General features: G+C 40.5%; 2 protein-coding genes across 3 annotated transcripts in view; both read left to right on the top strand.

Annotated features, from left to right (window-relative positions):
* Positions 1 to 10498, top strand: part of ZNF148 (zinc finger protein 148) — a 37280-nt gene extending 26782 nt beyond the window's left edge. For both annotated transcript variants that reach the window (XM_041408832.1, XM_041408825.1), the window contains 2 exons: positions 4974 to 5092; positions 5433 to 10498. In XM_041408832.1, coding sequence (XP_041264766.1) covers positions 4974 to 5092; positions 5433 to 7022 — 1709 coding nt within the window. In that variant the 3' untranslated portion in view covers positions 7023 to 10498. The remainder of the gene's footprint in view (positions 1 to 4973; positions 5093 to 5432) is intronic.
* A 13901-nt stretch (positions 10499 to 24399) lies between these two features.
* SLC12A8 (solute carrier family 12 member 8) overlaps positions 24400 to 26436 on the top strand; it is a 48177-nt gene continuing 46140 nt past the window's right edge. The window contains exons 1-2 of the mRNA XM_041408622.1: positions 24400 to 24471; positions 25218 to 25364. Coding sequence (XP_041264556.1) covers positions 24400 to 24471; positions 25218 to 25364 — 219 coding nt within the window. The remainder of the gene's footprint in view (positions 24472 to 25217; positions 25365 to 26436) is intronic.

Here is a 26436-nt window from a genome sequence, read left to right as displayed (position 1 = left end):
CAGTGTACAGGGAGTTACATGCACAAATGCCCTGTTGTTTATGGGATTTTTGTATCCTAGGTTGCCATGAGTCCAGACTAAGTAGGTTTCCTTCAGCCAGTCAGCCACAGAAGAGTCTTCCATTCTTCTGTCCAGTGTCTTTGTTCTGCTCCTAGTCTTTCCTCTGGCTCTGAATTGGTGAACCATGCTGCCTCCACTTTGTGTAGATACTTATTCTTGAAAAGAATGCTCATTCAGTCTCTTCCATCTATCTGCCCTGCAGCCCTCCCAAAAAGGCAAAAATTTAAGTGCAGTCTTCACATTTTTTAGAAAATTTTTCTTTTTTTTTTTTTTAAATGAGGATTATTCCCTGTACGTGGCTTTGAAAATGAGAGTCTGGGCAATATAGTTAATTAACACTTGACTGCAAATATTTTATAAATTGATTTAATTATCTTTTTAAATTTAGCTTCTAGCTCTAATAAGAAATCTGTGTGGATTGTGAGCTTTGGAGGGAGGGGGGTGGATGTGGTGGGATTGTAGGTTTTCATGCCAGCTCTTACATGTGCTAGTCTTTGTTTAGCAGAGAAAAAGGTACCATTTAACTAATTAACCATATTTGACTTTTTTTAGATAACTGTGTTTCCTCCTTTCCTCAGCATCCTGAACTATAGTTTGGTTGTTTCTCAGAAAATAGAAGATGGTTTAAAGTGTGTTTAAATTGTTGAATTATGGATGTTTTCCTAGGTGACAGCTAGTAATGATTAGGAGAAAACATAAAACTCAGCTTCCAGTGGTGGCAGAATTTTTTTTTGAAGGCTGTTTAGTTAACAAGAATTTAACTAGTGTTTAATTTTTTGCTTCACCCAGTTATAGTATAGCTAATTGGCACACTGCATACCTGTCTGTGCTTTCACCTCAATATGACAGTGCTCACTACTGGCCCTTAGCTGTTTGTGTAGTCACTCTGCTGTTCAGGGCTGTATAACTAAACCCATCCACAAAACCTGAATTTTCAACTTGATTCTCTAATGAGAAGGTGAGCAGTGGGTCTGTGTTTTACTTTGATAAAAGTAAAGATCTGTTTGTATTATTCATACCCTTAAAAAAAAAAGTTTCATAACTTTATTCAATACTTTTTAATTTTGCATTGTTATCTCCATGAATGACTACTTTGATAAAAGTAAAAATCTGTTTGTATTATTCATACCCTTAAAAAAAAAGTTTCATAACTTATTTCAGTACTTTTTAATTTTGCATTTTTATCTCCATGAATGACCACTTTTAGCACCAGCTTTTGGACAGTGTTCAAAGTGCTGATGTGGAACAGGAAATCTCTTACAGGAGAAAAGATTTTTATCAAATTTTCTAGTTTATTTTAAACCAATCAAAGAGAGTAGTAACAGGTAGAAGCCCCATTTTATGCCTGTTACAAGCCCCCAATTTACAGGTGCCTCAGCTGTTTCCAGTCTGATTTGACTTTAGTTCTCTGAACCACTCCTTCAAAGGAAATGTTGTGAGGCAGTTAGGAAGCAATCAATGAACAGCCTTATTCTGTGTAAATAATTAAACAGTTGCATCTAAAAGCAGACATTGCATTAATACAAAATTTGCTTATACTTGTGTGTAGAGGAGAGCAGCAGGGTTGGAACCCTGCTGCTAAACTTGTCCCTAATGGTACAGAAAATTGCTATTTTAGTTGTAAGAGAGGGAAGAGTCACTGGTATGCAAATATTTTCAGTTTACGAGGTTGGAGAAGATGCTGAATGTTCTTTTTTTTTTTTTCCTTTCAAATATGTCTACTTACTTTTTGCTTAGAGATGTTTCTATATACCTTACCCACTCATGCATTCATGTGTCCTAATTGTGTAAGCCACCCTACTTTCCATTTTAAACACAAAAACTAAGATTACATTAAAAAAAATAAAGCACCATTGGGGCTGACAATTCAAGTGCTTTCTTATTCAGTCATGCTGATTTTTTCATAGCCTTCTTTAGTATTTTATAATTGGTTTTTTGTCTGTTTAGACTTTAAAATGTCTGGCATTATAATTGTTACAGCCTTCATACACATAATATTTGTACTACACTGGATGAGTAGTTCTGTTGCTTGGTTTTAATAGATTGCCAACATAGACACAACACATGAGCTGTTTTCATAAATAATGCATTAATTGCTGTATTGTATTTTTAAATTTTGAGGGTTTTTTATACATCTGATTCTTTCTCACTGACCAAGACATTTCAGAAAAATGTGTCCTGGATTCTCCCTGCATTATCAAAAGACTTATTAATGGTCTCCTCCATTTGCAATAGATCCTGTCTGAAAAGTACAACAAAATTGCAGAAGGCATCTGAAGTTTTAGGCTTCTGCTAGGATGAAATTATTATTGGAAGCCTGTCTTTGTATTAATTTTTAATCTTTTCCTAAAATTATCTTCCATATGAAGATTAAAGCCAAAATTAAATATGGTGTCAGTTTCACAAAGGTTTTCTTAATCTTACTTTCAGAGTGTTCTGGAATTCTACTAAAAAATATTATTTTCTGTACTGTGCTGAGTTAACTGCAGGGCATTGTCCCCAAATTCTTCTCCCTGCTGAGGCATGGCCAGCAGTGCATTTGTATGTGCCCTGAAAGTCTCCAGAATAGTTGGTGACTGTAATCCACCTAAAATCCACAGACCCCTGTTTGGCCCTGTTTAAGCCTTGAAATGGGAATAGGGAGCTGCAGAGTCTTCTGCCAGCAAATAGTCAGCTTGGGTAGGAAAATGTTAAGGAACTCCGTGTGCCTTCACTTACAGAAATGAGTGTAAGGCTGCAGGTAAGTGCGTTAATGAAGTGTTCTGCATTTCCTGGGATTGCAGGATGGCTCCTTAGAGGGCTGTTCAAGGCCAGAACAGGACTCAGCCTTAGCTCAGGATAGTTTTCAACCTAAACAGCCACTCCATTCTCTAAAATAAATCTGAGGTAGCATGAAAGCAAGCTTTGAAACAATGTAGGGAGAGTTGTTTGAAGGCGCAATTTAAAAAAAACACAAAGTAGAATAGTGGAGCACAGGGAAAGAAAACAGTAAGTAGCAAGGACTAAGCGGTAGTCTTCAGGAATGGAAGAGTTCCCATGTATCAAACAAGAACAATGAGGTCTAAATGTCCTGTCTCAGCATCCTGAAAGTGGAAGGCAAGGATTGGAATTTGTTTCAGAAGGTCTGAACAGGCTTGTTGGGAGTAAGGCACCGTAGTTTTGAGGGTGCCTAACAAATAAAGAGAACATTAAGAACCTGGAGTTTGAAAGTGAAGAAATAGGCCAGAGGGGAGGATTTGCTTGTAGGCAGGATGAGAGGAAATTATATGATATGTGTTCATCATTTACAAGGGATGTTGAAAAAAAGCACAAAATTTTATGGTGCTTATTAATAAGCAAGAAATGGTAAAGTTCTCTAAGTGAAGTGAAAGAAGAGATGTAGAATGCTGGGGTTGTGAGCCTGTAGAAAAGGAACTGATGGAAGCTGAGAGATCTGAGGAGAGGAGATAATTTGATTTAGGAGAGAATAAATTGGAATAATTTCATCTGAGAAAGGGATTGGCTGAGAAGCCACATGGAGAGGTAAGAATTAATAATTCGAAATAGGACATAGGCTTACAAAGAGATAGATTTAGAAATTGCTTGGAATTAAGGAAGTTCAAACTCTGGGCATTAGTGATCTGACTAGGAGCACATGTGTGGCTGATACAGATATTTTCCATTCTAATCTCTATAAATACTGGAACTTTATTTTCAGGTACTGTATTCCCATTTGGAGAAGGATGTGGATAAATTTCTCTACTCTAAATGAAACATACAAGCTCTGTCAACATTTTAAATAATAAAATCTATTAATTTAAAGTTTTAAACTTGAACAATTAATTGTTGGTAATTCAACAGTTCATAATATAATTAGTAAGAATAAAACTACTTTAGAAAACAGCAATAGTCTGCATAGTTCTGGAAACAAGACATAAGTAGTTCATATCCCAAAAATCAGTGCAGTGCAGTACCCAGAATGAAAAGGGTCTTGACAGATGCTGCCAAGACAATCCCTGACCTCTATATCAGGCCAAATGATTTCACAGTAAATACTAAGAGGAGAGATCACTGTTGTTCAGAGTGAGTTCTAGTAAATAATGGTGAAGTTGTATAAAAGCAGAACTAACTTTCAATGCATTTGAAATTTTTAGGTTTTGTCAGAGAAACCTAGGAAAAATATCAGAGGGAAGATGTAAGGCAAAAGTTAAAAGAAATAAAAATAGTTACTCCCTGCTCAGAAGGTATTGTTACAAGGTTTCTTTGTGAGGAAAAATAAGGGGGAGCGCTGAAGATGAATTCAGGGCAGTGCATCTTGTCTGAACGAGTATTTCCTGAAAGTAAAGAAAAAACCAGAAACCAAAACTAGCTGACAAAACAATCAAAATGATTTTTTTTTGCAAACCTGTAAGTCTGCAAGTGCTGGTTCAGCTACAGAGGTTTTCTTGGGTTTTGGCTTAATTAAAAAAAAATAAATTAATTAGTTCTTAAAAAAAATTGAAGTTCGGAAATGCATTAATTCCCTCCTGGTAGGGATGGGTTTGACTTAAGGGTTTGGTGAGAGGATTGAGGTATTTTTATACAGTTGTCTGCCCTAAAAAAATGCATACTGCAGCAACAATTTAGGAAGACCGTCTTTGCAGTTCTTAATTTGTTAGGTGTAAGACATACCTGCACCTGCATTAGAAAGAGGAATAAGAATTTAGTTTTAAAGGTGGTGTTTTTTTTAGCATAAAAGCTTAAAATAATTTGAAGCATCAGCAACTGAGTATTGAAAAAATAGTGATGTAAGCAAGCCCTATGTTGTTTTTCAATAGCAATAAACTAAATCCTCTTACTGCTTCTAATAGAGAATGTAGTATTTGACCTGGTAAGTTTATGGAAGAATGTTGATTTATTCTTTTAGGTTAATATTGCTATGTGTTTTTTATCAGGTGAAAAGCCATTTCGTTGTGATGAATGTGGTATGAGGTTTATTCAGAAGTATCACATGGAAAGGCACAAAAGAACTCACAGTGGAGAGAAGCCTTACCAGTGTGAATATTGTTTGCAGGTAAGATGACTTAGTGAAATCTTCTGTGCTTGAAAGCCAAAACACCAGTCAATTCCTCAGTATTTCAGATGGGGCTTTCTCCATTTTATACAAATAAATATATAATGAATGTTTTTTCAGTCAAGATGGGCTATCTTGGTGGTGCAGAGTCACAGCAGGCTGGGGTTGATTTTATTGACTGTATGCTCTTGTTTGCCACTTCATTAAAAATTGGTCAAGTGGGTGAATCATCAAGTAAATTTCTTAGAATGAAAGGTTTCTTTTCTTTCCGCTAACATATTTATTTAATAATGATGATGATGATGATAATAATAATAATACTCACCATAATTTTTTCCAGTATTTCTCCAGGACCGATCGTGTGCTGAAACACAAACGTATGTGCCATGAGAACCGCGAGAAGAAACCCAACAGAAGTGCCACCAAAGTTGGCTTTTTGCCATCGGAGGAAGATTCTGGTTTCTCTACGCCTCTGAAAGACAGCTCCTTGCCAAAGAAGAAAAGGCAGAAAACAGAGAAAACAAAATCTGGGGATAAAGAAAGTTCAGATAAATCAGAACACAAGAAGGACAAAAATGACTATTTGCCTTTGTACTCTTCTAGTACTAAAGTAAAAGATGAATATATGGTGGCAGAATATGCTGTTGAGATGCCACATTCTTCAGTCGGTGGGTCGCACTTAGAGGAAGCAAATTCTGGAGAAATACACCCACCAAAGCTCGTTCTCAAAAAGGTCAACAAGAGGAGTCTGAAGCAGCCACTTGAGCAAAGTCAAACCATTTCACCTTTGTCTACATATGAAGACAGCAAGGTTTCGAAGTACACCTTCGATCTTGTGGATAAGCAAAGTTTACTGGACTCTGAAGGTAATGCTGACATTGATCAAGTCGACACGTTACAGGAAGGGCCCAGTAAACCTGTACACAGCAGCACTAATTATGATGATGCAATGCAGTTTTTGAAGAAAAAGAGGTATCTACAAGCAGCTAGTAACAACAGTCGAGAATATGCCTTGAATGTCAGTACCATAGCATCTCAACCTTCAGTAACGCAGGCAGCTGTGGCCAGTGTCATTGATGAAACTGCTACAGCCTCAATACTAGACACACAGGCACTGAATGTTGAAATTAAAGGTAACCATGACAAAAATGTCATTCCAGATGAGGTACTGCAAACTCTGTTAGATCATTATTCTCACAAGGCTAATGGACAGCATGAGATCTCTTTCAGTGTGGCTGACACAGAAGTGACCTCTAGTATATCCATCAATTCCGCTGAAGTATCCGAGGTGACCCCATCTGAGACGGTTGGAACAAGCTCTCAAGCTTCCTCATCAGATAAAGCTAGTATGTTACAAGAATATTCAAAGTTTTTACAGCAAGCTTTGGACAGAACTAGCCAAAATGATGCCTATTTGAACAACCCGAGCCTTAATTTTGTGACTGATAACCAGACACTTACAACCCAGCCAGCATTTCCTTCCATGGAGAAGGTCTACACATCCATACCCGTCAACAGCTTTCGGTCAGGAATGAACTCTCCATTAAGAACAACTCCAGACAAGTCTCACTTTGGACTAATGGTTGGTGATTCTCAGCACCCTTTTCCCTTTTCAGGTGATGAGGCAAATCATTCTTCTTCCTCCTCTACACAGGACTTCTTGGATCAAGTAACTTCTCAGAAGAAAGCAGAGGCACAGTCTGTTCATCAAGCATATCAAATTAGCTCCTTTGAGCAGCCCTTTAGAGCTCAGTACCATGGGGCAAGAGCTGGAATATCCTCTCAGTTTAGCACTGCCAATGGACAGGTGAACCTTCGGGGACCAGGGACGAGTGCTGATTTCCCAGAATTTCCCTTGGTGAATGTAAATGATAGCAGAGCTGGGATGACTTCTTCACCTGATGCCACAACGGGCCAGACTTTTGGCTAAGAAATCTTTGTAAATAATACTGGCACTTTAGAACACATTTGTCAAAAGGGGGTTGCTCTGTATAAGATGGAGTTCTGTACAGCTTTTAAGAGCGCTATGTTAAAACAGAAGTAAGCTGATATTAGCAAGACCAATAACTGCTTCTTTTTTCTTTCATTTTTCTTTTTTTAAAAATTTTTTTCGTTAGCCATCAGTCATTGAACTGCCTGATGTTGGTGCCCCTATCAAAGGCAGTTTATTATTCATTTGTTTGAATCCAGAAAATATTTTACCTTCTATGAAATTTTAAAATAAACAAAATCCCCAGGTAAGACTTTCCCCCATGATTGTTTCCTTGCTGGTTTCCTTGTATGCTTTGGGAGGACAGTTTTTTGTCTGAAACTATTCACATTGTCATTTCTAAGCTTGTCAGCATAGTTGTTGCTCTTCAGCAGGGAATCAACGTGTACTGAACACACAGAATAAACAAGTACATTTTGGAAGTCAAACAAATATGCTTTAAAAGAAAGCATTTCCTAGAAAAATCTTCAGTCTCTCTCAAAAATAATTTTCGACCACGTGCCCTTTATTTCTGCTTTGCATTACCTTGAGTTGTGTTTGGAGGGAAAGAAAGTGAATTCTGATAGACTAACTCTACTATTTAAAAGTCTAATTAATTTAAAATACTTTAAACACTTTTTTAAGCAAAATGCCTAACTGCTAAAGCCTTTACTTCATTCCAGAAGTAATGTGTATTTCTTTGTACAGCTGAATCTAGATGTAACTTTTTAATGACTTTTTCATATGCAGAAACCAAGATTTTGAAGTTTTAGTTAAAATACTCTGTAGATGACATTCCCAATTGCAAAATGCTTACACAAACAGCGTATTCCAAGATTTAAAAGCTTAATTGTACCTTACCCTACATACTCATAACGATTAACATAGAGCACTTAGTCAACTTTATAGTTTTTGATTTCTCAAAAAATAAAACCATTTTTAGATGTTTAGGTTTGATACGGTTGCATCATTTTCATCTCATACAGCAGCTCCAGTAATTCTTTTCCATATACTTGAGATTGGGTATTTTTAGCTTCTGTAAAAACTGTTTTAATTCTCTGTCTAGAATTTTGACAATTCCAATTATTAAATTTATTGAAGTATCCCTGAAAGCTGAAGAAGTGGGCATTCAAATTCCCTATTTTTTAGTGTTTGCTTTGTAAAAGTCACTACAATTTTACCAACCCAAACTGGTGAATGATGCTAGTGAACAGGATTTCTTTTTCCAGCCTAGGAGAGTGATCAGAAGTTTTCATTGCATTTCACAGTATAAATAAACTGCAAAGTTTATCCCTGTACCATGAATATGTTTTTTTGAATAGTACTTTGTCTTGAAGTATACAGTATGGTACGATAAGTAGTTCTGTGTGCATTTTTAAGGTGGTAAGATTTGAGTAGCCTAACTATTGTGTAGTTTAAGTTAACAAGTTTCAGATTTTTGAACTGTATGTTCATTCTATTGCACCTTCCCTAAAGGGACACTGTCTGGTAGTTCAAGGCAGTTTAAGCCTCATGTAGGCTGATTAACCAGGGAAAAACACACACACACACATACACACACACATACACATACAGGTAGGTGTGTATATGGTGGTTTTAAAATAGGATTTCATCCAGGTTTTTACAGCACTGTTGCTAGCTAGTGTCTCTCAGATAAAGCCATCAGGTAGGAGAAAAGGCTGCATCTCAAGGGGCTAAAATATATCCTGTCTTTTAAGAAAGGACTTGAACAGGACCTAGAACAGTTCCCACGTCTTACCAAAGCAGTAGCAATATTTTTCTGAATTTTCGTTACCAGGAAACTGATCCCACTTTGTCTTTTCCCTTTTGGGAGCACTACTACATCACTAACTTCACTTGGTACAGTTGAGGGAGAAAGGGCATTTATTATCCATAGCCTGCTTCTTCTGTTGGCAAGAATACAGTTTATATAAATTAATTTCTTAATACTTTTGTATAAGAAAGCAGGCTCTTTTGATTTGTTGACCCTGTGTGTAATACAGTAAGGCATTTCAGCATGCTATGACTTACCAGTAATTTTGTCTGAATATTTGGCCACGACTTGAAAAGAGTGGGCATCAAGGGAGAAGAGTAAATTCCTTATGGATTATTAATGATACATGTAAAGAAATTTCTTTGAAAGAATATTTTTAAACTGATTTGTGGTCTCTCTGTTTTTTTTCCCTTTATGGTCAGTTTGGTTTTTTGACTTTCCATTGTGTGTTGCACAGAAATAACATAAAGGGTCCCTATATCCCAGGAAACCACCTCTTGTAAGGCATACTTTGTTTTCAGTGTCCATTTCCATGACATCCTGGCTTGTGGTGCCTGAATAATACTTTGTTGGCACTTTTGTTCCTATGCCCTGATGTTGCAAGGAGATGGCAACTGTACTATTTGTTAAATATAGCAAGGAACAAAAGAAACAAAAAAAAAAAAAGGCTGGGTTATTACTGTGTTACTGCACTGCTGTGGGCCCATAGGGAGGTAAGGGGAATAAAGCCTCCTTCTCCCTAAGGGGACTGACTCAGCTTTATTTAAAAAAAGTTGCTGCATTGACACTCTGGTGTGAGAATGTGATTGAGGACTCGGAGGGAGTGGCTGTGCCCTGCCATTGTCACACTTGGGATCACTCCGAGGGTGTGTGAGGGGGCAGGCTGCTGCACAGACTGAAGGAACCTGCTCTTCCCTGCAGCCAAGCGGGGATCACCAGAGGAACTGCTGTTTCCTACATCACAGCTCATTCCCCAGCCTGCTGCTGAGCCGTTCCAGCTGCACCCTGTGCCTTAGGACAGGCTGTGAAGTCCCCTAAGCCACAGGGACTGTCTTGTAGGCTTCTTCCACGTGTACAGTTAAAGCAGTGGTGTGGGTAGTTGATCTGCTGATGCTTGAAGCTTTCTGCACTGGAGGAGTTAGCCAAATGTACTGCTGTGATTTCCTGAGTCCATCCCCTTTTATCCTGGAATAAGTGTTCATGTAGCTCTGGGAGGTTTAGCTCTGTGAAAAGCTCTTGCTCGTTTAATAATGGCATTGTTTAATAACGTTTTTCACTGCTCACATTTTGCTGCTTTTAATCTGCTGCAGATGCACACTCTTCGTGTTGATCTGGTCATTCTTGTTAGTTTTCTGTGTATGTGTGGAAAAAAGCAGCTTTGGTTGTCTGTTCTGTTCTTGTGCTGTCAGTATAAGGCTGGGGTGAGCGTGGAGATTCCCTTGAGCTAACAGCAGCCATTCCTACCAAAAGGTCATGTGAGCACCAGATATGTGTGTGTGTGTAAGGTGGAATTTTTGGGGATATGTACTAGTGATAGCGCAATGATAATTTTGAAAAAGAAGAAATTGATGACATTAATTACCAAGACATCTCTCTCTCTCTACATGTATATATATATATGTATATATATATATATACAAAATACATATATATATATATATACATACACACATGCACTTATTAATAGGCTATACAAAATACATATATATATATATATATACACACACACATGCACTTATTAATAGGTCATATTTTGGTCCTAAATTACTTGACAGTGTCCCTTTTAGCATGAATCTTTTGATATGTTTTGCCATTAATATAACAGACAATGAAGGAATCAGCTTGTAATGGTATACTAATAGGCATTTACATTTTCTTCATTTGATTTGAGAATGAATTAATCATAAATGACGAGTTTTGGGGAGAAGGATTAACCATGTGTATTACTGTATGTTGGTTTACGAATAACAACATAAACAATTTAAATTGGATGATAAAAGAACCATGTTTATGATCTTGTGTCTCCTAGTGTTGTCTTTAGGAAAATTGTGTTTCAAGAAAAAAATAGGACAAGAAAGTATTCATGTGAAATAACACTTGTATTATTTTTATATTGTACTTGTTGGGTTTTTGGATGATGGGAGCTTTTCATTGTTAATTGAGAACTACAGTAAAATCTTGCTAATTCGCTGACCTCTAAACAGAGCATCTGACAGGTTTCTACATCCCTCATGGTCCTTTCCCACCTCTCTGCAATGGTCTAAAAAGTACTGTAGCAAGGTCTCACACAATAATAATGTACTACTTCACCCAAGTATACTACAGCATCTCTATTAGTATACTAGGAGGTAGAAGGAGTATTGAAAACTAAATTGCAGTTGTCAAAATAAATTAACAAAGTACTTTTTGTGATGTGATATCCTTGCTTTTGTTGCCTGCTTCTTCACTGTTTTCAAAACTGTAATTTGTAAAGGGTTTCTAAGGCATTGCTGCAAATTATTGGGGTTCTACTGTAACTTTTGGAGTTTATTCCGAAGTATTCGTGTTCTCCTATGAAAACTTTCCACCTGAACGGATATATTATATTCCATGCTTGATCAGGATATTTTTATAGGATTTGTATCATGTCTAGTAACTATTTGAAATGAACCAGAATATTTGGATGAATTTACTCTGAATTTTGCAGCATTGGATTACATTATGTATGTATATTTGCTAACTAAATTTTCTTGGCTTTGAGAGCTTTGATTTTTGTTCTTTGTTTGCTTGTTTGAATACCATTACAAATCACAGGGAAAATCCTAATACTCCTGGGAATCCGTTTGGAAATGTTAACAGGCAGAAATATATTTATGCAGTCGGTACCAGTACATGTGTGAACTTTCAAATTACATGGTTGGTACTGAAGCAAATGAATCATTTTACAGTTTCCTAGAGTTAAATGTCTTAACTAAAATGAAGCCTTGTAACTTTGAAAGTTCATTGGACTTAGGGTAATGCATGTTTGTGTTAGGCATGTAATGCATTTAGCTGAAACTCACTTTGCAAAGAACAAGCACTAAGAAAGTATTACTGCTAATGAAAAGACATGTCTTTAATTTGAAATTTTAACTTCTGTTCAAGTACAATTTGCTTTGTGTCAGGGAAATAAATTTGTAGTCGCTTTTGCTCTACTCAACATAACAAAACCTTCTGTTTCCTTTTTAAAATTACATCTTTTGGTAGGAAACACAAACTGAGGCAAGCAAACATTTCTAAGAGTTGTTTCTTGCTTTCCTTAATCCAATGGATGGAAAGGTAATATTGTGTAAACAACATTATTTTATTTTTTTATGCAATATCATGCTGTAAATATGATTTATCAAATAAGGATGTACCTATGATTGAATCTTTGATTCTGCACAGCTAGAGTTTATATATAAATATAAATGTGTCTTGACAATCAAGGACTTATGTCAGTCTTCCTTTATGACGTTTCTTATTGTTATGCATTCCATTTGTTTGACTTGAGTATTTGTATTGTCTGTAAAGTATGTAATGTTTTTATAGCTTGTTTAAAAACAAACAGAAAAGCCTGTAAATACGAACTGATCACAGTACTGCTCTGTTAGAAGGCATATGATGATGTACTGTTTGTAAGCAATAATACATGACAGTGCTAACTTGACAAGTAGCATAAGGATAAGTTCCAAAAATACCTTTGGGAGTTAATAGCCTTGTTTGAGTTAATGAATATTCTTAATCATTTTTTATAAATAAATTCAGATGTCCTCCTGCTGGAATATAAACCATTGTTTACAGAGCACAATTTCAGTCACAGAGGGGACAGTCTTTAGATCTATGGCTTCGTCCACTTTGAGTGAGAAATGCATGGCTTGGCTGCACTTCTGCGAGACGAGGAAGACTGCTGAGGTTGAATAGCTGTGTCTCTAAAGGATCAGAGATACTATTCTGCTTCTGTGCTGATTCCTGCCAGTTCCTCTACATAAATTTGGAGTCTTTATGTCCTGATACTGAACTGATGAGACTTGGGCTACCCATAGAAAGGAATAGTTCTCTTCTTATTTCATATGCAGATAAACAGTGAACTTTTGAGTCATCTCTTCCTTTGAGTTGCATATTTTTCAAATTATGAGCTATGAGATGATGAGATGGGTTTATTCTGATAAACTAGATGTCAAACTTATAGTTTGAATTGAATAGGTATTAGACTGTACAGAGCAGCATATCAATTTGAACAGTCATCACTGCTTTAGAACCTCCCCCCCCAATTTATAAATGTATATGACCTACATTTTATAGAAAAGGAAATGTTTTTAAATGCTAGTCATTTATATAATATGTGCTTTGAAGGATTTGCTAGTCCACTTCTGTCACTTTTAGTACACTGGTATCTTTTATATGTAATGTATGCTTTTTATTATTATAATTATTATTATAATTATTATTATTGTAGACATTTCAGTAGGAGGAATTTTGCAACAGTATGAGGGGTTGAAATTTTCATTGTCAGAAATGAATTATACTGGACTTTGTCTGTGTAGTCTTGTCTTTCTTTAAATACTGTCTGGAAGGGAACTTGGTATTCAATAAAGCAAGTGACTTCCTTTTATTTTGAAGGCATACTATATAGTGCTGAATTGGATCTGAAAATATAATGGATTTGAAGACAGAGAAATTAGTACAAAACCTAGTGTACAGAAGAAATTGTCTTATGAAAAACCTGATGATATATATAGTGAAACACTGGTACAGTGAATTTCTGATATAGTGCTATTTTCCTGGAGTCCATATGCCTTCTTTGTATTTCAGTTAATAAAAAAAGGTAATTTGTATAGATAAATTTAGGATAATAGGTTTATTTCAATCATTATACAGTATTTCTTTATCCTACAACATCTATTCCGTCCCTTTATTATCAGACAAAAGACCATAGCCTGAATTCCATCAGTTGGAGTATGTATATATAGGTGAGAGATGGTTTTATAGGAACCTGGAAAGTATGAATTTACATATTCCTTATGTTTCTGACAGAAATCAGTATGTGAGTCTTTCATTATTCCTGTGAAATGAGGAATTTCCTGATACCAAGAAGAGCGTGTGTGTGTGTGTGTGTGTGTATGAGAGTGTGAGTGCAGGTCCATAGAAGATGTTTGGGTCTTAAGGCCAAAATGATAAAAGTATAAAAGGATTTAATGTAGCTCAACACATGACTTACATTTAATATGTAAAAGAAACATTTAAATTTCGTAACTCACAAAAAGACAAAAATAGTTTTGCAGGGAACAAAACTATTTGGATAGCAGGCTTGACCAAATGAATTTTTTTTTGGTTAAACTTGATATATTTTAAATGATTATATTTCTGCCTTTATTTCTGCCCTAAAAGCAACTTAAAATATTTTGGGAGTTACTCTTCCTGTTCATTTGACTGTGAGTGTAATTTATATCATGGTTTACAAAATGTGGCATGAAGGATTGGATTGTTTTATCTGTATAATTCAATGAAAGTTTGCTTTTTTTTTTTTTTACATAATCATGGTGAATGGTATTGTATTCTTAGACTGATTTATTCATTAAGTGACTTAATGAGTTTCATCACTTTTGACGTTATTGTTTTCTTATGGTTAACTTAGTCTTTTTGGGTTTATAATACCCTTCTATGTATTGTGATACTAAGGGAAGTTATGTTTTTGCTTTATTTTTAATTAAACTAATAGTTTGATAATTTATATTTGCAAATGATGCATTTTAAATGTGGTCACTTGCTGTTTGAAAAATAAAAATATAGAATACTGTTTTATGAATAGACTTAGCAGTATTTTTCATGTTAGATAATTTCAAACAAAATCTGCTTTCTTAATGAGACAGATGAAGGCATGTAAAGATACATATTGTGCAAGAACTGAAGTGGATACTTTTCAACAATTAAATGAAATATTTAAGTATTTGATTTGAAACACACAGAACTTATTTGGGTTTTCTTCTCCTTTGGATCTCATTGCCTCCTTTGATTATAGAAAATAGAATATCCAACCTTAACTTCAGTCCTGGTTGTCTTAGAAGGTTGTACTGAAACCACTTTAATAGAATCACCTGGTGTTAGACCAGCTTTCCTTTTGTGATTTTTGTTTGCACTGGAGTGAGTTTGTTCAGTGCCAGCAGCTCCTCACACACCTGAGAATCAGGACTTTGTTTTAATCTCAGTTGTAAGAAGGGTGAACTCAATTACTCAAGATTTTAAGTCTGTTGGATAACAGTGCCGTGTGTGCACTACAGCATTTTGTAGCACGTGTAGTATATGGAGTATTTGTTACATAGATTTTTCCATTGTTAAAGGAAATATTTTTAAAAAATATTGAGGATTGCAGCATTTATGCAAAACCATAAATATGCCCTGTAGCATTAATTAATAGTAATTCCCTTTTCTCTTTATTTATTTGTGTGTATCAGGCATGATGTTTCCCTGAATCTTTTGGTAGGGTCCTTTTTGGTAAATACTTGATTATTGTGGAATGCTTGGCTGTGTTGATTTTACTTCATGTGAAAACAAGTTTTATGTGAGAAGGTTTAAAAGTGGCACCACACCTTTTAAAGAGGAAAGAACTGTAGCGAAGCAGTGTGTGAAGACGGGAGCTGCGATCAGATGAGCGCGGCAGGAGGAGCTGGTGGGACAGGGATGTCACCAGCGCGTGGGTGCAGCAGGGCACTGCCTGCCCATCCTCTGGCCACCTCGGGAACCTCCTCTGGCTGCGTGAGAGGAGCTTCTCCTGTGGCCTCAGCTGCACCTGCTGAGGAGGTTGGCCCAGCTGGCTGGATTTGGCCGTAGCAGAGAAGGGCGCTCAGGTTTGCTCTCGTGTCTTACCCAGGGACAGCAGCGGTGGCCACGCACAGCCCGGGGTGGTCACTGGCTGCAGCAGCACAGACTGGAAGTTGCCTTAGGAAATGCCCCTGCTCAGTCCCTCTGAGCCATGGGAAGCACTGCTTTGTGTGCCCCTGGAGCAGGGTGTGAGCACAGCTCCAGCGCTGGATAGGGCTTGGGTTCAGTTGTACTGCGGTGTGCGAGTTACGGTGCTGCCTTTTTAAAATACCTTGTAAACTTCACGTGATATGTTAGCATCCAGCCAGCATAATAACTGCTTTTAATAGTTTCATGTTTGATGGTTTTAAGTTGTGGGTGCACTCTGGCTCTGCAGTGTTCCTGGTGACAGTGTCTGTGTACTCAGCCACCCTGGTTGTCTTTATTTTCACTTACACTAGTTATACTAATTTTCATTTGTTTTAATTATGTAGTGGAAATTAGAAATCAAAACTGATCACATCTGCCTATTGGCTTTTTTGATTAATACTGTCAAAGAGTAAAGTGATACTGAAAAGATACTTTTCAACATTTTGATATTGAAAAGAATTATCAGAACCGTTATTTTGTGTTGAGTGAGAAAAATAGTCTGTTTAAATTAGCTTGCTTTTAGTTTTTGCTAGGAGAATGAAGCATTTTTCTATTAAAATAATTGGTTATTTGTTTATTTAGAGGCATTAAAAATATCTCTTTGCAATTAGTATTTTTCTTGCAGTGCACAGGGTAAACTATTCCGTAGCTTCAGGATAGACAGCAGTTTATAAAAGTTCGGAGATTCAGAGGTGTGTTGTCTTAGGGAGGTCATCTCAGAAAGTGTCTTGTTTGCTGATTATCTTCTGCATTGCCCTTGCCAAATCAACAGAAGATAGTCTTCCATAGAATATTGTTTGCTTTTCTGTCTGCTTTAGTTGTCAAGGCATGAAGTTTAATGAAGAGAGCTGTTCACTGGAACAGGGGTTTAAAAAGGAGCCCATCTGTGCTGCCCTTTCAAAGCCAACAGCCCTGCCCTGGTTGCTCAGGTAAGTTGCCTCCTCTGCAGTGCTCTTCCTTTTCACACCAGGGCTGGCCTTCAGTTTCCTGACATCCCTGCTGTGCCATCTGCTTCAAATGCATACATGTACAAGCCACTGGCAGAGATTAAATGGGATGATTTGATGAGGTTCCATTTTAAAATGTCTGTGCGGGTCTTTTGCAGTCCAGTGTTTGTCACTTTTGCCTGTGCCAGCAGCCGTGCACATCATGCGGGAATCATGGTTCCAGTTCCTACCTCTGTTATTTAAATTCACTTCTGGATGTTTGCTGGGTGTACAAGTCACTGTTATTTTTTCCATTCGGACACCATCTCCCTGGGCAGCTCTGCCTGTCTTCCACAGAACAGCCAAGACATGTTGCTGGGTGATCGCTGTTGGTGTGATTTCGTTGTGCTGGTGGCTGTGTCTTCCAGGCCTCTTGGCCAGAAATGTGGTGCCTAGTCCCAGACCAGGCTTTGTGCTGACATCTTTTTAGATAGATCAGTGCCTTGGCAGTTGCTTGTGTGTAGCTGCCTTCATTTAGAGAAGGCGATACCTTCTCAGCAGCTGTGGAAATGCAAGTAGTACCACTGAACATGTTAATTTTCACTTTTATTCACATAAAATCTTTGTTTTCATCATCAGATGTGGTCATTAGTGCCATTTCACAAAGGCAGAAGTAACAGCTTTTGTTAGATCAAAAACACTAGCCTGGCCCAAATGAAACCAAAAGGATCCATTACTCTAGCTGTGTAAATCATAGAAAAATACTTTTCTGTTGTATAATGAATAATGACTGTTCAAAATGTGTAAGTATTATACTCTGGAAGCTTTTCAGGAGCAGCACATCCTTAATCAGTCTTGTCACAGGATAAACTGAGCCTTGAGAGAGGATAAAGCAACGCTGCAAGTTCTGGGAATGTTCAGGGTAATTGCGAGGTAATCTCAACCACGCAGTGACAGCAGCAGCAAAACAGAGGATGACATCAGAAGCTGAAAGGATGACTTGTTTGTTTTCTCTCAAGTCCTGTGTTTTCTTCCATTTCTCTTTGCCAGTTCCTGAAATCATCTTTGTTAAAAAGCTAATGTAGACATAACAGTGTAAGAAAGATACAGCTCAGAAAGACATAAGCAAGTGCAAGGGTACCAGTGGGACAAAATGATCTTTTCCTGCAAACCAGGACTCTGAAAGGGGCATTTTCTTTAGGACTACATCTGTTCCCTTAGAGGAAGAGAACAGGATGGTTGATAAAACTCCTAGCCTAACACATAGCTAGAGTGATGGATGTTGCAGCTACTTGAAAATGAGCCATAAGGACAGTGTGAGCCCCCACAGCAGGTGTGGAAATGTACTTTGGCAGTATTGGCTCTCTCAGAGTTGTTGCCTGAAAATCCATTTTAAGGAATTGAAACAGGAATGTTGTTTGTGGTGATGCTCAGGTATTATGTTAATAACTGCTATTACACACACTGAATACCACCAGGTAAAAATCCATTTTAAAGGCAAAGTATTTTACAGTTTGCAGCTGTGAGTGAACTTGAAAAAGATTGTCTCTTCATTTAGTCTGTGAACATACTCTGTGTGTCACAGCCTATTTTATGGTCAATCTAGGGTTTGTAGGTCATTAAGTGATGTGATTAGCTAAACTGGGTATTTATTCACAGTTTGTGCTGTGTGTGTACATGGAAATTGCACATTGTGTTATGAGATGTGTATGTCTGGTAGCTAAAGAAGATGATGAGGTAGGTGACAATTAATATTCATCCTATTAAGGATCAGTCCTTTCCACATTTCACAGGGTGGCTCAGACTTGTGGATGTTTCAAATTCTCATCTTCTCTTGCTGACTGACCTCTGCACTGCTGTTTCCTTTCCCTCTTTCTGCAGGCCCTGTTTGGATCTTTGACACCTCTACTGTTCCCATACCTGTTCTGTCCCACGTAACCTTTTGTCACCCTCTTCACTCTCATAAATCCATTTCCAGACTCCATTCCCTGGAGCAATTTCCAGTCAGTGACAACATATGGATCATCAAAAGTCTTCTCAAATCATGGTTCAGGATGTCCAGTGTGTGGGTCTGCCAGGCTTTGGATGGCTCCATCTGCCCCAGGATGTGTGTAACCTCCTGGGGCAGATGGATTGAGGGAGAGGATTCCAGCAGGTCTGTGGAATTTGCAGTGTCCTATGCTAGCCCTGAAAGCACTTGAGATTTGCACCTTGAGAAAACAATTTTAACTCTTAGTTTCATTTTTCTCCCTATTTATTCCATGTAGAGCTAAGGTACTCAGCATAATGAGAGAGAATTTTAATTAGGGCTTTTAGAAAACTTTCTCAGTTTGTGATAATTTTCTTGGAAGGCCTTAAAGTGGTGTGGAGTAAGACTGATATGAAGACACTGGTTCTGAAGTGCACACAGCCCTGCTGAAGGAGGGCTCCTGCTCTTGGAAGGATTCTTTTAACAAGCAGGAGAATGTTGAAAATTGCCGTGACTAAAATAGGAACAGACAGAGATTAACACCGAACATTCCTGAAAGTGCTTCTTAGCAGTGCTTGGTGAGTTTAATGTGTCAGTCCTTGAAAAAAACACCTTTTACTGGTTTTCTCCTGTGGTTCTTTCCAGTGTAGAGGCAGGATTTCCCAAAGGAGTGCTCAGCAGTGGCAAGTGGCAGTAGCAGCTGGCCCAAGAAACTTCTTTAGCACTTGCCAGGTGTGCGCATGTATGTGGAAGGCCATGGAAGTGCCTGTGGGCAGGCTACAGGGCTTGGTCTTCAGGGAATTAGTGACTTTTCACAAGTGCTGCAACAAATTCAAGATATTTATTTCAGATTTTTCACTGGCCCTCATGCTGGGAGAATCTGGCTGAACCTGTTCCATGATAGTTGTAGAGTGTAAAAAGAAGGGAGTGGAGGAGAGCTTCTGAAATATTCCAGGAATGGGATATCTGGGGAGCTATCCATAGAATTGGGATTGTTCAGCATGGAAAAGATGCTTAGGGGTGACCTAATTGCAGCCTTCCAGCACCTGAAGGGAGCTTAAAGGGAACACTACAGGAGCATGTAGTGACAGGACAACTGGACAAAGGGGAATGGCTTCAAACAGAAAGAGAGCAGGTTTAGGTTAGATACTGGGGAGAAATTCTTTACTGTGAGGATGGTGAGGCACTGGAACAGGTTGCCCAGAGAAGCTGTGTGGATGCCCCATCCCTGGAAGTGTTCAAGGTCAGAGTGGACAGGGCTTTGAGCAACCTGGTGAAAAGTGTCTGTCCAAACCAGGGCAGTTGGAATCAGGTGATCTTTAAGATCCCTTTGAACCCCAGACATTCTGTGATGTCCTCAGGCTTCATCCTCCTTTGAGAAGTCATCTGTCTTCTCTGAACTCTTGCTTTCCTTTTCTTTCACACACAGAAATTTGTGGTTTTATTCAAGGATAGAGGCTTGTTCACACTTTGGCTCTGCAGGAAAATCGAAACAGGTTCACTGGATTACATTAATGATTGTATGGATCCTTTATGAAAATTAAAATGACTCTAACCCATTTTGGAAGTTAATTAAATCAAAGTGTGCTACACGAGATCTAAGGATGGGTGGCTGGCTCTAGATATGATCCTCTTTATATTGAGACTGTCCAAAATTCCTGCCTTTAATTCAGGTGAAGCTTTGCCTATGCAGGGTCACATTTTCTTGGCGGCCCAGGGCTGGGAAGTTCGACTGGATCGAGTTCCTATTGAAACATCGCTCGTGTGCGGAATCAGAGCCCCCTTTGCCCGTGGCCAGCATTTCCTCAATCCGCTGTTATTTTGCTTATTTATTCACTTATTTTGTCAGACTCCTGAGAACTCCAGGTTGGGTGCCAACCTGCTCCCAACCCCTGATGATTTCTATTGCCCACTCTCGGCGGGAGCTGCGGGCTCTGGGCGCTGCAGGAAGCGGCGTGTCCCGGGCTCAGCTGGCTCCGGCCCGGGCCGGGCAGATGCCGGTGCCGGGGCGGGCGCGGTGCCCGGGCAGACGTGGCAGCGCCCGGGGCCGCCCCGGCGGGAGGCGGCGCCGCGGGAGCCGGCGGGAAGGAGGGAGGGAAGGAGGGCCCGGGAGCCGCCAGGTGAGTGGGGTCGGCACGGCGGGGGCACCCCCGAGCCGGGATGGGGACCGGCCCGAGCCGCGGGGATCGCGCAGGTGGCGCCGGGCTCCGCTCGGCTTTGCCCGCCGCTCCCTCCGGGGCTGCCGCGGTTCGGCCGGGGCGGAGGGCGGGAGGTAAAAAATTAAAACCATGGCGGGGGAGAGGAAAGCTAAAAAATTAAAACCATGGTGGGGGCGAAAAAAAATGGTGGAAAAGAGCTCCCCCCCCCCCCCAAAAAAAAAAAAAAAAGGTAATAAGGGCGTGGGGAGGAAGTAAAAAAAAAAAAAAAAAGAAATGTAAAAGAAAAACAGAAAAAAGGAAATACAATAGGGAAAAAAAGCAAAAACAGGGAAACAAAAAGGAAAAAAAAATAGAGGGGGGGAAAATGGAAAATTTGAGAAAAAAAGAATTTATAAAAGGACAAAACAAAGAGAGGGAAGAGGGACAGGGTAGGTCGGAGCGCTGCCCGGTGTGGTGGCGGCCGCAGCCCCAGGTGTCAGCAGCGCCTCTGCCAAGCCGAAGCTCTCCGGCCACAGCGGAAAACTGAAGTTGCTGGGGAGAGTCCAGGCTTGTTTCCCACGTCTGGTGTTCCGCAGCCTTCGTTGCTGTGCGGAGATATGTGAAAACAACAGGAGCTCGGTAATTGTCCTGGCCGCTGCAGTAAATGAGTAACTGGGAATAGCCGGGCGCCGCTCTGCGTGGCGTTACCTCTGCTGCGCTGACGGCTGCTCCGTTTCCCTTCAATTCCGCTTTCCTAAAAGACTCCTAAATTAAAGGAGTCTTTACACTCCTAAAGGTGTTTTTAGGAACTTGACCCGGAGGGGAGTTGACGGGATGGATTAAAACTAAAATGCTGTTGGCTGCTGTGTCCCTTGGGAGGAGAGGCTTTAGGAGCACCTCTGGCGAGGAGGGAGGCGTCGGAGGCCGTGGGACCACACGCAGCTGTGCTTGGGAAGGCGTCAACCTTTCCTCTTCCAAATCAGCCAGCTGTTGAGTAGCTCAGAGCAGCGACGCTTAGCTCAGAAGCAGCTTTAATGTGATGATTAATAAAATGGTGCTTTGAAAGGATATGGAGGGCACAGAAATTTAATCTATAGGAATCTGGTTTTGCAATTAAATAGAGAAGTGTTGCAGGAAAAGGAGATGAGCCTTTGTAATGTTTCTGCAAGGTTTGCTAATGCTCTTCTGCTCTCTTGAGTGCTAAATGGTATGGAAAGATTAAAACAGACGTTCGTCTTTAATTTATAGACTGGCTAGTGTTTTTGGCAGAAACTTTAGGAAAAATAACAGCAATTTGCTTTCAAGTTAGAGGCTCACTTACATTAGAGTAAAATTGTGTCTGTTTAGTTTATTTATCCTGCTGGTGTGTGTAGCAGAAAGAGGGTTGGTGACCTAGATACAAAATAGCACCCAAAAATATCCCTGTGCTGATAGAGTGCTGCGTGGGGCAAGAGGAGGGTGCCTGCCTCAAGGACTTTCCACTCACAGACCCTGAATTGCAGAAATACTTGCTTCTTTGTGGATTGGGATGTGGCTGTGAGTGCGTTTGTTCAGCTCCCACTTCTGTGCTTTACACCCCCTCCTGTGTTTACCTTGGCTACCTCGTAGGGAACAATGCATCCAGGAGTTGTGGTGGGATGTAAATAATTACAGAATTGGGTAATGAGGTTTTTAGGCAGTTGGAAACGCCACAGAGGAGCAGTAGCGCAGAGGCAATTTCCTGGGATTGTGGAAGAGGAAGATCTCATATCAAGGTGAGCAGTAGCTGAGCAAAAAGGGCTCTAGAGCGCAGGGCAGGAGAAGGGTTTCAAAGCAGAGAAAAAGGAAGGAAATGGTGAAATAAGGGGATTTAAATGTCTAGGCAGGTAATATTTCTTGCTAGGTGTGCTTCAGGTCTAAAACCCATGTGTGCAGCCCTTCTTTTAGCATTTTGCAAGTTTCAGGTGGGTGATGTGGGTGCATCACACCTATCCAAATAATGTCACACACCAGACACACTGGGCGAGTCACTTCAGCCCTGAGCTACTGTAAGGGGTTGGAGCCATCTCCTCCTGACTCCCTTGGTGGAGTGGTTTAGGAGAGCAGAGGGCTGCCGAGCTGCAGCCTCCCTTTTCTGCACATCTCAATGGGACTGCTCTGGCAGACTGGAGTTTGGATGACCCCAGTGAATGCTTTACTGAGTGAAAGCAAAGGAAGGACTGTAGAATATGGCTATTCAATTGTAATCTTGTTTCACGTTGTGTATTTTCTTCCATTTTTTATTTACTGTGGCTATTTGAAAAAAACCATGAGCTTTGTTTCTTTAGAGTTCATCGTCTCCTGCTGCTTTTGCCCTGCTTGAAGCCCCAGTCTCCCTGTAACGGCAACCATTTGTGATATTGTGAAAGGTTATTTGCTTCGAGAAATGTGGAGGCAGCAGCAGGGCATCTGTGAACTCTCATGGCTTTGGTGCTGCTTAACTGGCCATGTGGGCAGGGCAAAGAAAAACCTCCCGTGCTGGCCATTGTACCCCAGCTGCAGGAGCCCTTCTGCAACTGGAACGCTGTGGTGGAGCAGCATCTGCTTTGGCTATTTAGTACTGGGTGTTTCAAAGTAGAGTAATAAGGGCAGGATGGTGAAAGGCATTCAGACCCTGGTGCAGAAATCCTGAGCAATACAAAGTAGTTTCTGTATGTCCCTGTGCAATAGGCAAAGCACATTTCTGTTGTGTTCTTGCCCTGTGCCTGTGATTAATTTGGTCTCTGGTCTCAGGTAAGGTGTCCAGCTGTTGGTACAAGCCTTGTGTGATCGTGGTTGTTCTTGTAAGCTTGTGGGCTTAGCTGGCCAGAAAATTACCTGCCCCAGGAGAGCCAATGATCCAGACAAGCTGTCCTCTCCACATTTGTGGAACAAGTCTTGCTCCTCTCTGGCTGCAGCCCTCTTTGTCTTACCTAGGCATGCTGTACTGTGCTGAGGAACAGCCAAAAGGTCTCTCTTGACACCTGCTGTGGGAGGCTGTGGGTGACAGAATACACTGGCAGAACCTTGGTCTGCAAAAGGTACAGCTGAAGCAGACGTGGTCAAGGCTGTGAAGTGATGAGTGGTGCTGGGAAGTGAATAACCCGTGTGGCCTATGTCACTGGAGCAAGGAGCAGGCAATGACATTACCAGGCACCAGATTTAAAACCAACGAGAGGAAATGCATTTTGCAGGCAACACTGTGGAGCTGTGGAGCCAGTGCTACAGGATGCTGGGGTTAGGTTTGGAAAAGACTACCAAGGGCTGTTAAATGTGTGGCTGATGGTGGAGCCTGTGCTGGGGGAGCATTGCTCTTTGCTTGCTGTGGTGTCCCTCTGGTTCAACACCTGCTACAAGCTGCTGCTGACTGTGTGGACAATGGCCTTGTGCTTTGGCAGACTGAGAAAGCAACAGTCATGTCTTTCATCTTTCCTGCTTTCACAGTAAGGCTGGAATAAAACCATGAATCCACAACGGAGGAGCCAGCCCTGCAGGAACTGGACCGAGCTGAGCTTCCACTCAGGGCAGCTTTGCCCGTGGTTGTGCTAGAGCTGGGCTTTGGGCAGGAGGAGGTGGCACTGAGGAGATGATGTGGAGCCGCGATGGTGCCCGGCGTGAGGGATATGTACAAGAGCTCTTCCATGAGGAAGCACAGCAGGTATGTCACAGAGCCATTTCCTTTCCCAAATTTCTATCTCCATGGCCTCAGCACTCCTGGTCACTGCTCCAGCAAGGGAACAGGAGTGAAGTAACAAAACTGCCCTTCATTTTGCTGTGTATGTCTGAGGTGTATGACTTAGAAAGGGAAAGAAGAGACTCGATTTCCAAAGGACAAGAGGAAAGAGTTGCCGTAGGAAAACTGCAGTTTCCCTGGAATTTCAGATCTTTCTTCCAGCAGTTCTGAAATATCACTGTGCCCCAAGACCCAGAGACCCATGTCTCCTTGAGAAGCAAAGGGTTCTGATCAGATATGACTGTGATAAGAAAACCATCTTGGCCTACTCTGTTGGTCCAAGCTGGTTTGTCATATCCTCTAAGGGACTTGTCCCATGCACTGAGAGCCCTGCTTGCCCTGGTGGAGTGTTTGGAAGGGACAGGAGGAGAAGCACAGTGTGTAGCTGCTGGCTCTCTGAAGGACCCTTGAACGGTGTTTTTGGTTGATGCATCGGGGTTAATTCACTGAGGCTCAGTGGGGTTCTGCTTATCCTACAAGAATACACACAGGGATTGTAGGGAGCCATCTCCTTCAGGGCCCAGGCACCCAGTAGCCCAACAATCCTTCATCTCAGGGACAGCTTGCAGCAAAGGAGAGTCTCAGCAGCTGTTGGTGGCTGGCTGTGGCACCCCTTGTGCAGCCTGCCCACAAAGCATGAGAGGTAAACCCCAGGCTTTGCTTTCCTCTAGGGATCTCAAACACAGACCAAGCCCTGGTGGAAGATCCAGCTGTTTGTATGGGAGCCTGTGCTTTTTGGAACTTGGGATGGGGTCTTCACCTCCTGCATGATCAACATTTTTGGAGTGGTTCTTTTCCTGAGGACGGGATGGCTTGTGGTGAGCAAGTGCTGACTTGGTTGAATGTTTGAATAGACATTTTCCTCTGCCCTCCCTCACCTTGTATCTCCATCACCACTCAGATGTTTTGGATTCTGTGCTCTTTGTTATAGATGTTGCTTATGCCCTCTGGTATTTTGTACCTTTTCAAAAAGTTCCACTAAAATGTGCAGCTGAAGTTGTCTTTGTGAGTGGTTTCCTATCTTAGTTTTCAGAAAGAGAAAGGAAAACACAACAACCAACCTTGACAACAAACAGGGACACCCTTGTGTCGTACTGTTGAGGAGAAATTAACACTTTTTCAGGTAACGTAGTTACAGCCACTCATCCATCTTCCCAACACCACTGAAGGAGGTCTCTTCCAAACATGTCAGTGTTGGAGTTCCTGGTTTTTTGAATGGGGAATCCTCAGTCAGTGAAATTGTCATTGCTATCAAAGGATCTTCCACTGCTGGGTCCTTAATAGTATCTCTGAGGGTCAGGGCCTGGAATACTGTCCCCTCCTGGTGCAAAATACTGTATTATGGCTCAAAATTTCCCCTTAGAAGAAGAAAAGTTTCCCCAGAGATGGATGGGATTTGAGCTTCAGGCAGAGTTTCTGTCACAGGCATGGTGGACACCATCCAAAAGGAGCAGGAAGACACTTGCACTCTGCACGGAAAACTGCTTTGCTGGAGGTGCTGAGGGGAGCTGCAGTTGTCGTGGTGGAGAAGTTGGGATGATTTTTTAGCTTCCTTTTCCTTCTGATTTTATTTCCTCCACATCTCTTTGAAAGCAAGTTACTTCTGGAGCAAACACAAATATAAACAAAGCCTGTAAATGAAAGAAAAACAGAACCAGCTGGAAGCTAGCATGAAAGGGAAGGGAGGAGAAGTCAGGGTTGGCAGAGAGCTCCCCTGGCAGAGGACAGTCATATGTCAAGCTATTCCCAGAGTCAGGCTTTTGCTATAAATTTCCAGAGCTGGAGCAGCTTTGCAGTTCCAGGGGACCTAATCTTGCTGAAATGTTCAACAGGGATTGCTGCTGCACTAACCCCTTCCAGCATGCATGCATAAATAAGTATCAGTGCTTA

The sequence above is a fragment of the Onychostruthus taczanowskii genome, unplaced genomic scaffold, assembly GCF_017590055.1.
Source record: "Onychostruthus taczanowskii isolate IOZ18803 unplaced genomic scaffold, ASM1759005v1 scaffold10, whole genome shotgun sequence".
NCBI lineage: Eukaryota > Metazoa > Chordata > Aves > Passeriformes > Passeridae > Onychostruthus > Onychostruthus taczanowskii.
This window is presented reverse-complemented; position numbering and strand designations above follow the sequence as displayed.